This window comes from Cervus elaphus, chromosome 8 (genome assembly GCF_910594005.1).
Source record: "Cervus elaphus chromosome 8, mCerEla1.1, whole genome shotgun sequence".
Lineage (NCBI taxonomy): Eukaryota > Metazoa > Chordata > Mammalia > Artiodactyla > Cervidae > Cervus > Cervus elaphus.
The window spans coordinates 21,451,312-21,467,339 of record NC_057822.1 but is presented as its reverse complement, the minus strand read 5'-3'; the positions used below and the strand labels follow the sequence as shown (position 1 = coordinate 21,467,339).

The 16,028-nt window shown below is 37.7% G+C and overlaps 1 protein-coding gene across 1 annotated transcript in view; it reads left to right on the top strand.

Moving 5' to 3' along the window:
- Nucleotides 1-16,028, top strand: part of NYAP2 (neuronal tyrosine-phosphorylated phosphoinositide-3-kinase adaptor 2) — a 305,756-nt gene that overhangs the window by 219,183 nt on the left and 70,545 nt on the right. Inside the window, exon 6 of the mRNA XM_043909856.1 lies at nucleotides 9,006-9,215. Coding sequence (XP_043765791.1) covers nucleotides 9,006-9,215 — 210 coding nt within the window. The remainder of the gene's footprint in view (nucleotides 1-9,005; nucleotides 9,216-16,028) is intronic.

Here is a 16,028-nt window from a genome sequence, read left to right as displayed (position 1 = left end):
TCACAATGAAAAGTCCACACACCACTACTAAAGAGTACTCCCCACTTGTCACAACTAGAGAAAAGCCTGAGCAGCATTGAAGACCCAGCAGAGCCATAAATAAATAAGTAAATCTTAGATTACATATGTTGAGAAAATTGTCTCTCGTTGGCCTGAAATGCTAGAATTTTTTTAAAGAAAGTGTTACTAAAATCTGTCAACATTTGCAATATGCCTGATGACTTCAGTGAAGGTTGTTTAGGTAGAGAAAATCTCTTGATGAAAAGAGAGTAATTAAATCATGTGGACATTTGTTTGAAAGTTTTTAAAGACCAAACACAGCCTTTAAAATTCTATTTATTATTCTGCCCTATGAATAAGTACCATTCTTTGCAACCATAAAAAAAATAACTTTTGACTATAAGGTCAGTATGTGAGTTTCTGTGTCTTAGGGTGAGAGTTACCTGCTGGGCAGTGGTCAGGAAACCTGTTGCTTCGTCAGGTCTTTACTAGTTGCCATTTGTGTGACCTTGAGCAAGCTTTGTAAAAGCTCTGAGCTGTCTTTAAATGTGTAAAATAATTAGGATTCTTTGCATAGTCTCTCTTGGTTCAGTACGTGTCATCTGTTTTATTACTTTATTAAATGGTGTGTGTGTGTATGCTCAGTCATGTCTGACTCTTTGTGACCCCAGGGACTGTAGCCTGCCAGGCTCCTCTTTCCACGGAATCTCCCAGGCAAGAACACTAGAGTGGGTTGCCATTTCCTCCTCCAGGGGATCTTGCCAACCAAGGATTAAACCCTTGTCTCTTGCACTCCTGCATTGACAGGCAGATTCTTTACTACTGGTACCACCTGGGGAGCCTACTTGTTAAATGATCTGCCTCCTCTATTTTATTAAAAGCTTTTACTTTACCACTCTTCTTAACACAAACATGGGTTTTGTTTCTGATTTTATTTAAAACCATGGAATCTCTCTCTAGCTGCTTGAGCTATTATCATTCTTTCTCTCTACATATATTTGAATAGAAGGCATCCCTTAGATGTTAGAATTGACATAACTGACCCCAAATGACAGAGTTCACACAAGAGAGAAGCAGTCATAAAAAATTTAAAACTCATCTCTGCTCCTCGGTGCCCTTTCATTGTGCAGACAGAGAAGCCTTTGCCTTGTTTTCCTTGGGAACTTGGGAGGTGGAATCATAGAAGGGCAAGGGGAGGATCCCAGAGCCCACCTGGACTCTTAGCTAAAACATGTCAGGCTGTCTGGCTCTGATCAGTTCCAGACGCCAGAGTTTTATAAGACACAATGACATGCAGTTATTGTCCAGGACAGAGAGAATGGGAGAGTGAGAGTTCTGGATTTGTATTCTGAATATGATGTGACTAAGGGGAGACAGACTCCTTGCTCTAGATTCTAAAAGATATTTACTTAAGAAGAGAACTAAACTAGCTCTCTGAGTTGTTGCAGAAACAGGATGACCAACAACCAACTAATGATAGTGCTTGGACAGAGGCCAACTTGAGCTCCGTATAGGAGCTTTCTAGTACTTAAATATGTTTTCTGTTGCGTCAAGCTTTCCCATGAGATGGGAACACTACCATCTTGGGATACCTCCCTACTAGGTAAGATGGCCATCAGCAATTCCATACACTCACACCCCTCTTTTGATGAGTTGTTGTGTTTAGGATTTCTGGGATCTCTTTCAGCTCTGAAATTTGATGCCTGAATCTAATATACATCTGATAATACAGTTTAGTGTAGTGCTTCCTTTAGAGTCCAAATGCATTGTCTTTTCCGCTTAATTAAGTTGCCTTTATCACCTTTCATTATTTCCATGGTTCAGCAGTGGGAATAGAATGGAGAAACTTCAATCTTGATTATACTGATATAAGGGGATAATTCTAAAGCATTCTTTATGCCCATAGCAAACTTGAATTCTCATCAGCAACATGAGCTTTGCTCCCTATATTTCCAAGTAACATTAAGTAGGTATTTTGTATCTGAGGAATCCCTGTATGAAAGTGTGAAATTTTGAGTACAATAGCAGTCACAAACCACAAATTTAAAAGTCTCTTGTCTAAGTCATCTGAATCATGTAGATGTTCATGGAAGCAGTTAAGTGACAAGGTAAATTAATCTTTTTAAATATTGCAAAAAAATCAAAATAAAGTAATCTTAACGTCTCCCCAAGAAAACAGTGTTTACTGGTCATATTTACAAATAAATATTCATTTTCCCAAACAGATTACTTATTTTCTGGTCTATCATTAGCAAGTCAATAAAAAACATTTATAGGTTAACAAAAAAAAATAATAATTTTGGGTACAGGAGTTAACTTTTGTTTGTCAGTGAGGGTTATTGGTTGCTGCCATGGTCCATGTGCTGCCTGAGTTTGGGAAGGTTGGTGGGGAGGCTGAGTCATGGTCTAAGATAGGGTTTCATCTGGGACTTAAACGCTAATAAGCTCACTGTCCTGAGTGAAGACACAGGGATGCATTCATTCATCCCCTTGATTTTCATTGATGTCTATTTGATATTGAGTACCAACATGAAAGATGTAGTCTTTAGTCTTAAGAAGTTTATGGTCTGGTGGGAAGATCATGTGTGTAAATTAGTAATTACATGACCTTTCCAACCTAAAAAAACAACTTTGGAGAGATGACAAAACTGTCCATTTTAACCCATTGTGGTTCCCCAGACAGCCGTAGGTAACGGTCCATCAGAACAAATTGTTTTCTTTGTCTCTAGAGCCTTAAAGGGGTTTTTAGGCAGTGGAAATTTGTAAGAACCTTTAGTGCTGTGTCACTGTTGAGAGACTGAATGTTGATGAGAAAGAGTGAACAAAGATTCAGGGAAAACTCAGTGTCTGGTGGGCAGCAGATCTGGGGGAAAGCCTTGACACCCACCCAGGAAGCCATGTGGCTGTAGGTGGCGCAGGGCAGAAAAGAGAGGGATGAATTAGAAGCTGGAGAGAGAAAGATAGGCTCAGAGACAACATAAAGTAAAAGTTAAAGTGAAGTCACTCAGTCGTGTCCGACTCTTTGCGACCCCATGGACTGTAGCCTACCAGGCTCCTCCATCCATGGAATTTTCCAGGCAAGAGTCCTGGAGTGGGTTGCCATTAGACAACATAAACAGCAGAGAAATGGGAAAACTTTGAGAAAGGACTCAGAGTTAGCAGCATGAAGAGTGATGGACTGACATCCTATAGAGAACATGTTGGTCATGAACTGATGACTCCTGATCTTTTAACCTTATTTATCAGTCTTCAACCAAAACACTGTAAAACGTTTAAGACAATAATATGTAAAACACATAGTCTGAAAGACCAATGCAATGCATTAATATATGCTTTTATATAGCAAGATGAGATTTCAGTATGAGAATCAGATGTTTAGATCAATAGTTAGCACCCCATGGTAGAAGATGAGCAATTTCTTTGTGGTTGACTTCTTGCTACATGCTGGAGCTTAACTATGATCACTGAAAGAACTTAGTTTCCACATAAAAATGTACCACGGTACCTAAGATTCATTTTGTTTAGGAAAGATTGTTACTAAAAGCAATTGTGTTTTCAATAGGTATTAAGAAAACATTGAGAGATATGGATATGGATAAACACATGCTTATTCCTTTGGGTTTCAGTATTCCTTAGTCTGATTGTCTACTTTCCATTTGTCTCTGCTCAACAGCTATTTTAAAGATTTGTTTTTATTTTATTTAGGAAATGCATTTTGTAGGAACATCCATGGCAAACCTGGTTTACTCCCCAGTAAAAGGCTCAATAATACATTTATGATTTTCCTACTGATTTTTCAGATTTGCCTTCTACTTAGATGTGAAGGTACAGGGGCACATGGCTGAATAGTATGATTTCTGCAAGTTTCTTGTTCAGGTTTCCCTAAATATACCTGCCAAAATTCACTGAAGTCTAACCTCTGGGACTTGAAAACAAAGAAAGGAGAAAAGAGAAAAAGAAAAAAAACCCTTTTTATTCCCAAAGCTGTATTGGGCTTTTATTTAGTTGAGGTTTGAGACCAAAGTGACCCTTCCCTGGTGCCTGTAAGCGAGTAATTTGAATGAGAACAAAGAAACTGGTGTAGGGGGAGAGGCTTGACACACATCCTCAGCCTTTCATATTTAAAATAGTGTCTGAACCTGTAGGAACAGTATTGAACCCAATGATGAATTAGAGCATTTTTTTTTTTTAAGTTTGGTTAGTTTCAATTCCAGTGGTGGAAGACTCTGTGTGTGTGTGTTTGTGTGTGTGTGTGTGTGTGTGTGTGTGTGTGCGTGCGCGCGCGCACGTGCGTGCATGCACCGCAAGAGAGAAAGAGAGAAGAAAAAGTTTTAACTGCTTAATGATGGCAGGGGAATAAAACCTAGAAAGTGATAATAAGGCAAATATCCCAACGTTAAGTTTGAAATCTGGAAGAGAAAGTGAGTTGACACAGATGGGTCATTAGGTTCTGAGGCTGTGACATTTGGAAGCCAGAGTCACATTTTCTTTGAAACTGTGAATAAATAGCTTGGAAATAGTCTAGGATGTTCTTTTCTGATTCTCGTTTTATTCCATTTGACTCAGGGCACAGAAAAGCAATTGTCAGTTAAATTGTCTTGCTGTAATTAATTGCTGGGATGTATTAGTTTGAAAATATTTTTTCTTATATTTGATTTCAGTATGACTGGGACTGAAGCTTATATATGGGTCCAGGGATCTTTCTGAGGCTGTTTTATGGAACTGCCCTCCTGGTTTACGTTCTGTCTCATAGAATTATATTTTTGACAAGTGTTTATACAACTGCATAGCATCTTGATGCTGTAAGGGACCTCAGTAATGTGGAAATTAGTGAAGACCAAACAAATGAGAACACATGGGCTATTTATTCAGACTTTGCTGTAGCAAGGCAGTCAGCCACCAGGATTGGCAGAGATTCAAGGCAGGGAGAAAGTGCAAAGCTTTGTGGTGGGAAAAAGGGATTGCTTCAGGTATGCCCCCAGTGGAGGCAGTTGGCATAGGTGAGTTGCAGGCAACCTAACCTAGAAACAGGGTTGTTGTTTCGTTGCTAAGTCCTGTCCTACTTTTTGTGACCCCATGGACTATAGCCCACCAGGCTCCTCTCTCCATGGGATTTCCCAGGCAAGAATACTGGAATGGGTTGCCATTTCCTTCTGCAGGGGATCTTCCCGACCCAGGGATCAAACCCATGTCTCTTGGCATTAGCAGGTGGATATTTACCACTGAACCATCTGGGAAGCCCAGAAGCAGGGTATCATATGTTATTGTTAGGGGAACATATCTGACTTCCTCTGTTTGGTCCTATGTTAAAAGCAGGGATAAAAACTGGGGAAGCTGACAGTTTTTAATCAAATCCTGTCTGTTTTGGGCCAATTCTTGTACAGGTTACAGTTTGCAAGATAGCAGTCCAAAGTCTCTGCAAGTCTGACTTATGCATTGCAGGTTAGCTCTCTAGACTGATTATTGTAGATAATTTTTTGTAGATATTTTGTAGAAAATATTGTAGATATTTTTATTTTGTAGAAACATTTTGTAGAAAATATTATAGATATTTTTATATGTAGTCTGGCAAATTTACATCTGTATCTTCAGTCTCTCAATGATTATCCAAAACAAACATAGAAAGAATAAATAAATTCATGAAGGACGAATTGCCACAGTTTTTTTTTTTTTTAATGAATACAACTTTTTACACGTGTGGCCCTGTTTCATTTTTAAAATATTAAAAACGTAGGATATGATTAGATCCTTCAAATTAAATTGGGAAAGTTAGGCAGGGCTGTCTTATGTCCATTTTGTAGTTAAGCAAAGCAGAGCTCCAAAAGAAAAAGCCAAGGGCTCCGTGTCATGGGTCACCAGCCATGTGGCCACAGTGGTTAAGGATTCCAGCTGGGCCTCTCAGATCCCTCTCCCAGCTGCTTACTAAATTACAAACTATTCTATCTCTGCCCCACAGATTCAAATAACAAGGAACCAAAGTGTGACATTTGTCTTATCACACTGCTGGAAGATGATGAGTGTTTGAACTTACATGCCAAGAAAACAAAATACAGATTCTCTGAACCTATTCTGTCACTGTTCACTATAGTCTTTCTCAAAGATTCTTTATTTGGATTAAACTTTCAACCTGGCAAATTTTACAGCTTATGATTGTCAGGTAATTAGATTTTTGAAAATGCCGTTAGCTCTGTGCCACTTGAATACCTTTGTATCGCTCGCCAAATCCCCTTGTTCCATTAGGAATGTTGTATTTCCTACACACATTGGAAAGATGCCAGAGGATTTAGGAAAACTACTCCATAAATGAATTAGTTACATACCCACTGAGCAATATGCTAAGAGCTAGAGGCACCAATGGAAAAAAAAGCAAAACTCAACACTCAGATCCTGCCTTTAAAGAACTCGGGGCCTTTTAAGAAGACCAAGTACACAGAAAAAAAAAAAATGATACAAGACAATGTCAGTACAGAGTTGTTATCCCACCATGGGCTATGTATGGGTAGGGTGGCTTTAAAGGATACTTAAACAGTAAAGATGACTGAGCAAAGAGTTCTCCAATGAAAGGAAAGGATATAAGGGTTTTCAATGCAGGTGAGGTAGGAGATAGTAGCTATAGAAACCAGCATTGTTGTTGTCGGAGAGGGAGTAGAGAGGAAGAAGCTACAGCTAATTTATCGATGTTTCTTGAATACAGTGTTCAAGTAGGAAGTGAAAAAGTTAAAGAGACAAAAAAGTGAGATGGAGAATCATGTGGGTCACAGGGAGCTTAGACATACTTCTGTAACAGGAAGCTTCTGGAAGGATTTTAGCCAAGGATACATTATGAATAGTTTTGCATTTTTTTTGTTTTTGTTTTTTGTCTTCTAATACTTATCTCTGTGCACTACAGAATGACTATCACATCAGTTCTCTGAAATAATATTATTCTGAATGTAGCAAGCTGGTATCACTCTTAAAGCATATTTATTTACTACATGTGCTCTTTCAAAAATTAGGAAGTGATGATATTTTTTAAAAAGTCTTCCAAAAAAAAAAAAGTCTTCCATAGGCTATTTTTTTAAGAATTGAAGAGTAGTTTATTTACAATGTTGTGTTAGTTTTAGATGTACAGCAAAGTCATTCAGTTTTATATATGTATATACATTCTATACATATAAATTTACATATTTATGTATAATTTATATGCATATATATTTATATATGCAAATGCATTTCTATATGTAGAAATACATATGTATAGAAATGTACATATATATACATATAGAAATGTATATGTATAGAAATGTTTATATACATTTCTATGTATAGAAATGTTTATATGTTATATATATGTATTTCTATATTTGTTGTTGTTTAGTCGCTAAGTCGTGTCTGACTCTTTTGCGACCCCATGGCGGACTGTAGCTCACCAAGCTCCTCTCCCCATGGGGTTTCCCAGGCAAGAATACTGGAGTGGGTTTCCATGTCCTTCTCCATGGGAATCTTCCCAACCCAGGGATCAAACCCACGTCTCCTGCATTGGCAGGCAGGTTTTTTACCAGTGGACCATCAGGGAAGCCATACATATATAATATCTATCTATCTATCTATCTATTCATATATATATTCTTTTCAGAGTCTCTTCCTTTATAGATTATTACAAAATATTGATGTAATTCCCTGTGCTATCTGGTACATGCTTGTTGGTATATATTTTATATATAATGCATATAATTTGTATAATATTATAGTACTATATAGTGTGTATCTGTTAATTCCAAACTATATGTGCTTTTAAATACTAATGTATATGACTTACAGAATGGCTATCACATCTAGTCCCTGAAAAAACACTTGATCAAATTTGCATTTTGGACAGATCACTTTGGCAGTATATGGAGCTTATTTTTTGAGAAGTCAATCAAGGAGGTAAGTTTGGTGATGATTAGAGCTTGAACCAGAACAGCTGAGATAGACATGATAGAAAGAGCAAAAGAAGGTAAAACAAGATATTCACAAATAAAATCTGTAGAATTTGCAGACTGATGGATTGGAGAGTAGCAGTTAAAAAAGAGATAGATAAGTTTCTAACTTAGATGGTTAGCAGAACAGAAGGAATCATTAGTTTAGTTAGAAATGGTGTCAGCACAGTATGTGAAATGTTAAATTTGTTTTATCTAAGGGACATCCAGATGGAGTCATCCAGTAGGCAGTTGGATAAATAAGCTCAGGAGAATGGTCCAGCCTTCCCATAAACTATATAGAAACCACCAGCCACCAGACAATTGCTAGTAGAATCCTGGAGGATGAAATCACAGAAAGAATATATTCTTTCAGGTTGTGACTGTATTTTTTAGTCAATACAACCCAAATGGAAGGGATGCTTGGAAGAAGAGAAGGTGTGAATGACACAGAAAAGGTGTTAGATAACACACCACAGAAAAATGGCCATTAGTGACGCCAAGAGAATTGAAATGATCAATAAGAGAGCAAACAGAGATTAATCTGATTACTCTCTTATTGTAATGACTTAAAGAGAGTAGTGGCTTAGAAGTGTCTTCTAAATTTGCCAACTAAAAGGCACTAGGTGATTTTAGCAAAAGCACTTGTATAGAGTGGTTGGGCTAAATTTACGTCCCAGGGGAGTAGCAGAATGAATGGAAGATGAGAACGTAAAGAGGAGTGTAAAAGTGCTTTTTACGAAGTTTCCTTGAAGATTTGCACCAGGGAGCAGTTACTGAAGAATACTCAAGGTTCATTGAGGTTCTCCATTCCGAAGGTATAACTGTTTCTCACTGATGATAATCTGCAAAGCTGAGAAAAACGGGCCTGTGTGATGTGTCCCTGATTTATTTAAATGTTATCATCTCCAACACACCTAAGTTTCCAAAAATACATTAAAATATTTTATAAAATATTAAATATTTTCTAGAAATTAAAAAAAAATAAATATTCTTTACTTTTTAAAGGAATCTGGGGAGGATGTGACTTTTGTTTAAGAGTATATAATTCTGGTTAATACACAGAATCCACAGAGGAGCTGAAGGTTCGGAGCCACAGCACGGAGCCAATACCAAAGTTGGACAGCAAAGAGAGAGGCCATCATGGGGCATCGTCCTCCAGAGAGCCTATCAAAGCTCAGGAATGGGATGGGACCCCTGGACCACCTGTGGTCACCAGCAGACTGGGAAGATGCTCCGTGAGCCCCACATTACTAGCAGGAAACCACAGCTCAGGTAAGAAAGAGAGTAATCCCCTGAATGGTAAGTCCTCATGGCTCTAGAAACTGTTTTTATGCAATTATCCCTTAGAAAACCATAACTGCAGGTATCTCTGTGAGACAGTGTAAGCAGCCCTTCGTACAAAAGGAGGGAAAAGTATGTGGTACACCCCAGGGAACATTCTTCACATGGATGATGGAGAAGTGAATGGTGCTTTTCAGGGCTGTACAATGCAGCAACCCTGACAATTCCAACCGTCTGTACCAAATTTCTTAAAAACACAAAGCAAAACAAAACAAAAAACCCTAGGGGCTCATCTAAAGCAGTTTTCATTTATAAAGTTGAAGTAATTTAGAGTTTATGCCTCTTTTGCTTCAAAAAAGATTTTAGACTACTGGAAAAAATAAATAGGAAGTAACATGGAGAATAAAAATGTAGCAAAGATGATTGGACAGCAGTAGAGAGAGTAAATATTATAAGGCATCTGATGTCATAAGATGAAGACAGTAACTAGTCAATGGGCAAGGTACTATGTTTCTGTAAAAGTTGAAAGAGTTACAAAATTATAATCTAATACATCTTAAATTCACAAGTTGAAATTAAAATCTGAAATGCAATTTTGCAATGTTAATTTTTGTTGTTTAGTCTCTAAGTCCTATCTGACTCTCTGCAACCTTGTGGATTGCAGCAATATTAATAGATAAATATTATTAAACAACATTTTAAAAAATACAGAATATATGTGCTTTGAACTGATTGATCAACATGGTGGATTCACAAAGAACTGTCAACTGAAATAAACAACAATCAGGCAGACACCTGTAGTTTTCAGGTTTCTATTCTTTAAGAGTGTTAGGACTCTTAAGAAAAGACCAATCCTTTAATGTTCTTTTCAACTCTGATAGTCATCTTGGAAAGCAATTAGCGTGAATTTTGCCTGGGGTCTCTGACTGTCATGCACAAGTTAAAATTGGAACAGGATGAATGATATATGTATTGGGAAAAGGATGCTTCCAGAACATTAGCCAGGCGAGGCAGAACAATAGCTTCCTCAGACTTAATGTAACTAAAAGCTTTGGTGATATTGCCATATCACATATCATATGGGTCATCAACTTAATAGCGTGAGTTCAAATTTCAGAGAAGGAACATGTGAATTTAGTAGAAATCTAAAAATAGATTTTTGATCATAAAATATAAATATCTATAGGTATGAGAAGATATCTATTCATTTTGTCATGAAGAAGAAAAACATAGGAAACAAATGGAATTTTGTAGGATAAAAGCCACTCCCAAAGAAGGTTGACATCACTATTCTATTGGGAATTGTGACTCATTTTAGTTTATTTATTAGTGTATTATTATGGTATATTTTTGGTTATTTTGTTATTAGTATATTATTAGTTGTATTGTTTTTAGTTATTTGGTTATTAATATATTAGTATCAGTAATGTTTTTAATTATTAGTATATTTTTAGTGATTAAGTTTGTGCCACTATACAAAGAAAACAAAAACAAAACATGTATAGTATTTGCTCCTGTTGTCACCACAGATATTTTATAAAATCCAGAAGCATTTGCTGAATGTTTATTATGTAACAGCCACTGTTTGAGGATCTGTGAGTACAGTGATGAGTAAGACTTCTTCATATTTGGGGCCTCAAAGGCAAGTGCAGGGCAGATGAGTAGATCATTGCAATAGAATGTATTGTATACAAATAATATGCAAACCTAGTAGGGAGAAATAAGTTAATTTTTCTTGGGAGGGTGTGATTTCAGGGAAAACAATGAGAGGCTTTTGGTGTATAGATGAAATCATCATTGCTTAAAGAGGTAACACTTTGAGCTAGAGCTTGAACTGTCAGAAACCTGCTCACCAGGAGGACATGGAAGAAATGTTTGCCTTCTAAATGAAAATTTGAAATATTGTAGGATGGAATCTAGGCTGTGACGATTTACAGAAGGTTTACTGAAGAAACCACAAAATAGGTTGGGACCAGATAGCAAGAATCGTGAAGGGCCTTGTGCATTAAGCAGAAATTCTTTCAGGCACAGAGTACCAATTAACAGTGGCTAAAGTAATACTTGCTTCTGTTAAGGCCCCATAGCCCTGGAACAGGAGATAAGCGGTTTCTTGTAACTGTTTAGTGATATCATCGAGGCCCCAGAAACTTTCTGTCCTATAACTCTTCTCTTTTGCTACGCTGGATGGTACCTTTGTGATCACAAGCTGAGGAGATGGTTCTGAGTGTCATATTCCAGCAGACTCTCTTTTTGATCTACTTGGGCAAATCTGGGAAGCATCCTCTAGATCAATCACTGAGTGAAGAGGAAGGGACTTCCACGAGCTTATAGAGGGCCTTTCTTTCCCTTACATAAAGAGACCTCTGCTTTATACTTGAAGATGAAATCAACAGTCTATTTGCCGGGAGTGTAGCATAAGCAATGGACAGTTATCTGTCCCATTGTGGTTAGGTTTGGCACATTATGTGGTGGACTTTTGTAGTCACCTGTATATTTTTAAGATAGATAAAATATAAATTTAGCTTTCATCATGAAAAGCCCAATGATAACGCCAAGGCTTCAAGCATTGGTGACTGGGAGGCCCATTTATTCAGACAGAGATAGTCAGCATTGTTACTGAGTCCAAGCTTGTACTGCTCACTGCGTGATAGGCCAATAAATTGAGAGATGAGTTGTTGGGGCAAGGAATAGTGACTTTACTAGTAAAATCATCAGACCCAGAAGATGGTGGACTAGTGTCCCAAAGAACCATCTTCCCCAAGTTAGAATTCTGGCTTTTTTTATTCTGAAAAGAGAGGGAGTGTGGCTGGTTGCTGCCAGCTTCCTGGTACCAGAATCCTATGTACTTGCAGCTATCCAGATAGGTCTGGTAATGTGTTCCTATAAACCTCCAATAAGACAAGTGTTATTTTTTGTTCCATAACTTTTTACCTTTGTATGAATGGGCAGCTATTATCAGATACTTGAAAATGTCCTATCTTGTATATACGTTTCAGGCTATAGGCAAACTTGGCTTCCCAGGTGGTGCTAGTGGTAAAGAACCTGACTGCCAAAGCAAGAGACATAAGAGACCTGGGTTTGATCCCTGGATCAGGAAGATCTCCTGGAGAAGGGCATGGCAACCCACTCCAGTATCCTTGCCTGGAGAATGCCATGGACAGAGGAGCCTGGAGGGCTACAGTCCATAGAGTCACAAAGTGTCAGACATGACTGAAGTGACTTAGCACTGAATATGTTTGCCCCATAGGCAAAATTAGTTTACAAAAGGTGCAGGGGTAGCATGACTGAGCACAGACGACAGAACAGAGCATAGAGCTAAAGGAATAGATCCAGTAAGGAGTCAGGTTTGCTCTTCTCTGTGACAACATGAGATGTGGAGCAAGGTTAAGGTGGGAAAGCCAGTATTTACATTTTGATGATGTTAATTTGGAAATGCTTTGGGTCGTCTAACTGAGAAGTTAGCATACAGTTGAAATTGTACGTCTAGCACTAAAGAGATTTAGTGATGTTAGAGAATGAGACTAGGGCTTTTTGACATGGCTGGTACTGTAAAACTGGATGATTCTAATCTAGAAGGGCAGGAAACTGGGATGGGAAGGAGACTGAAACTGTACCCTGGGGAGTCCAAACATTTCTAAGTGTGGGCAGAGAAGGAAGAACCTGTGAAACAAATGAAAACAAAACCATCAAATAATACACAAATGAAGTTTTACTGAGCACAACATGTTGCATAAAAAAGGGTAAGCTGTAATATGTCTTTGACACTCTGACATGATTGTTCTACAAGATTCAGAGTGTAAACTGAATTTATAATGTGCTTTCACTTTCTTCAGCTGAAAACTGAAGCATCTCTTTCAGTTGATGGCACCTAAAAATCTCCTCTTCTAGGTCCTTAAGCTCTGTTTGTAGAGTGATAAATTGTCTACTGACCAGAAGAAATAGCACAAATAGCTTTTGTTTTGCACACTCTCCATCTTAGATTATGAAGGAAGTAAATAAGGTGGAAGAAAATATTTTTGTCACAATTTTGATAAAGACATTTTTGTATCATTTTGCAAGATATGTGCAATGCAGGGGCAAATATAGAGTTACATATACAGTGTCCGTGCCAATTAGGGCTTCTTCAGTGATAGTGAAACATATTAGCATGATATAATGCTTGAAAGAACATTACAAGTATTGAACTTTTAGAAGTCCATGCCTCACAAATACTGGGTTAGCCCAAAAGTTCATTTGGGTTTCCATAAGCTGTTACAGAACAAACGTCTTGGCCAAACCCCATAGGGCATTGAAATCCTATCTGTCGAGCCTACTCATATTCCAGTTTTGAAAGGAAAAGTGAAAATTGCTCAGTCATGTCCAATTCTTTACTACCCCATAGACTATATAGTCCATGGAATTCTCCAGGCCAGAATACTGAGGAGAATAGGAAAATATTTGTTATGTTGGTAGTTATAATTTTTCTAGAAAGAAAGGACCTAAAATGTGCCAATTCTATATTAGAAAAGGGTATAGTTCCACTAGCAAGGAGAGGTATACTATTTGAATTACAAAGTTCACTCACCTTTGGGGTTTTAAACAAATGGGGCATTCCTTAAAGAATCACCTCCATCAGTGAGATGGCCTTCATCCAGAGTAGGTAAATAGCTAGTCTGGTAAATAGCTATGTGAATAGAACATGTTGGACTTGCTATTTTGGAACAGAAGAGAGTGACTCAGTATTTACGCTTTATCCCTCTTCTCCTCACACTTACTCTTCATTGTTGTATCCTTGACATGGGGCCACTGGATGAGGAATATTCCTGCACTACACTAGAACTGCAAGTGATAACCCTCCTCCCTAAACAAGGAATTACACAACTCCACACCTGACACTCAAAAGGAATGAAAATTCCGCCAGTTCCAACTTTAAATCCCCCGTCTCTGTGTCAGTCAGCTTTCTGCCTCTGGTTCTTTCTCTCTGTCTCTCACTGACACACACACTTAGATACACACACACACACACACACATGCACACAAAGACACAAACTGCCACCAGTCACAGACTGTTTGCTTTAACAAAAGTAGTTTAGCCACTTGGAATGGTTGTTCTTAACAGCTCTCCTGAGGAATAAAGGAAATGTGAAGTAAAGCAGAGGAGTGTATCAGGAGATCTCAGTTCTAATTATTGGTGCCGCTGTTTGCTGTGACACTGTTTTCAAGTTTCTGTTGTTTAGTAAATAAGAAATTCAGGGGGGAGAGTCTTGAAGGTAGTGGAGAACTGGGACCCCAATGCTCGTGAAAACAATGAGAAAAAGTAGAAATTATACCAGTATATATTGTATTAACAGCATCTTAGATTTCAAAAACTAAATCAATCAGCAAGTAGTTTCTAAGCTTGTATCCACCTCTGTTATGTTTTCTGGGGGACAAACACATACACACATTATAGGCTATATAAAATATAAACATGGTCTCTGCCACTCTAAAACATTACTATGCTTCTTTTGACACAAAACTATTGAAGGTAAATTAATTAGATTATAATTGAATGTATTTTTTTTTATTATCTCTACTTTTAATCATTCGGAGAACAAAAAATGAGGGCAAGCTAGATAAAGGATGGAGGGATTAATGGGAGATATTGAGTCTTTAAACAGAATTATATCAGGTCTTTTGAAAAAATCACTTATTATTAATTGAGTAGAAATCTAGAATGAGGACTTTCTACATGGGATGAAGAAATAAGTAGCACATCAGACTTCCCTGTCTAGCACCATCTCTCAGAGCTTGCTCAAGCTCATATCTGTTGAGTCAATGATGCCATCCAGCCATCTCGTCCTCTGTCCTCCCCTTCTCCTCCTGCCTTCAATCTTTCCCAGCATCAGGATCTCTTCCAATGAGTCAGCTCTTCTCATTAGGTGGCCAATGAATTGGAATTTCAGCTTCAGCATCAGTCCATCAACCCTGAATAGGGTTGATTTCCTTTCCTTTAGGATAGAATGGTTTGATCTCCTTACAGCCCAAGGGACTCTCAAGAGTCTTCTCCAGCATCACAATTCAAAAGCACCAATTATTTGGTGCTCAGTCTTCTGTATGGTCCAACTCTCACATGCGTATGTTACTAATGGAAAAACTATATCTTTGATTATACAGACCTTTGTCAGCAAAGTGATGTCTCTGCTTTTTTAATACGCTGTCTGGATTTGTCATAGCTTTCCTTTCAAGGATCAAGTGTCCTTTTCTACTCTAATTCATATTCTAATCATGTCTTTGAAGACTGGAAAGATCACAAAGATGTGAGTGTTTTAGCCAAAGGCCTAAGAGTATATAGGATATCTGGGAAGAAGATTTGGCAGAATGGGAACCATTTAATATAAGCAAATGAAAAATAGGATTCAAGAAAGGGAACTATATACAATTGAACCCAAGAGTATAGTCTTTGAAAATTGATGACTATTAGTTGATTTATAAAAAAGATGCTTTCCTCTTGAAGTTCTGAAACATACCGCCCTTGATAACCTAGGATACCTGGTAACTTTGCTGATAAACCTCCAGGCAACCATAACTGAAAAATATTTCTATCCAGAAAGTCTCATGTACACAAATTCAGAGAATGAAAAACATGTGAGAAGCATGCATTGGGCTGCAGGACTGAGGATAGTGGAACAGTATTTATGACAATAATTCCTGGCAAACCATAGTAAATCAATGTGGTCTTCCCTCTTTGTTTAGGTAAACCATGCTTTACAGTGGTGTTAATAAATTAATATTTCAGTGTTAATAACTTGTAACACTGCTATGCCCCAGTTTATCTTTATAGAA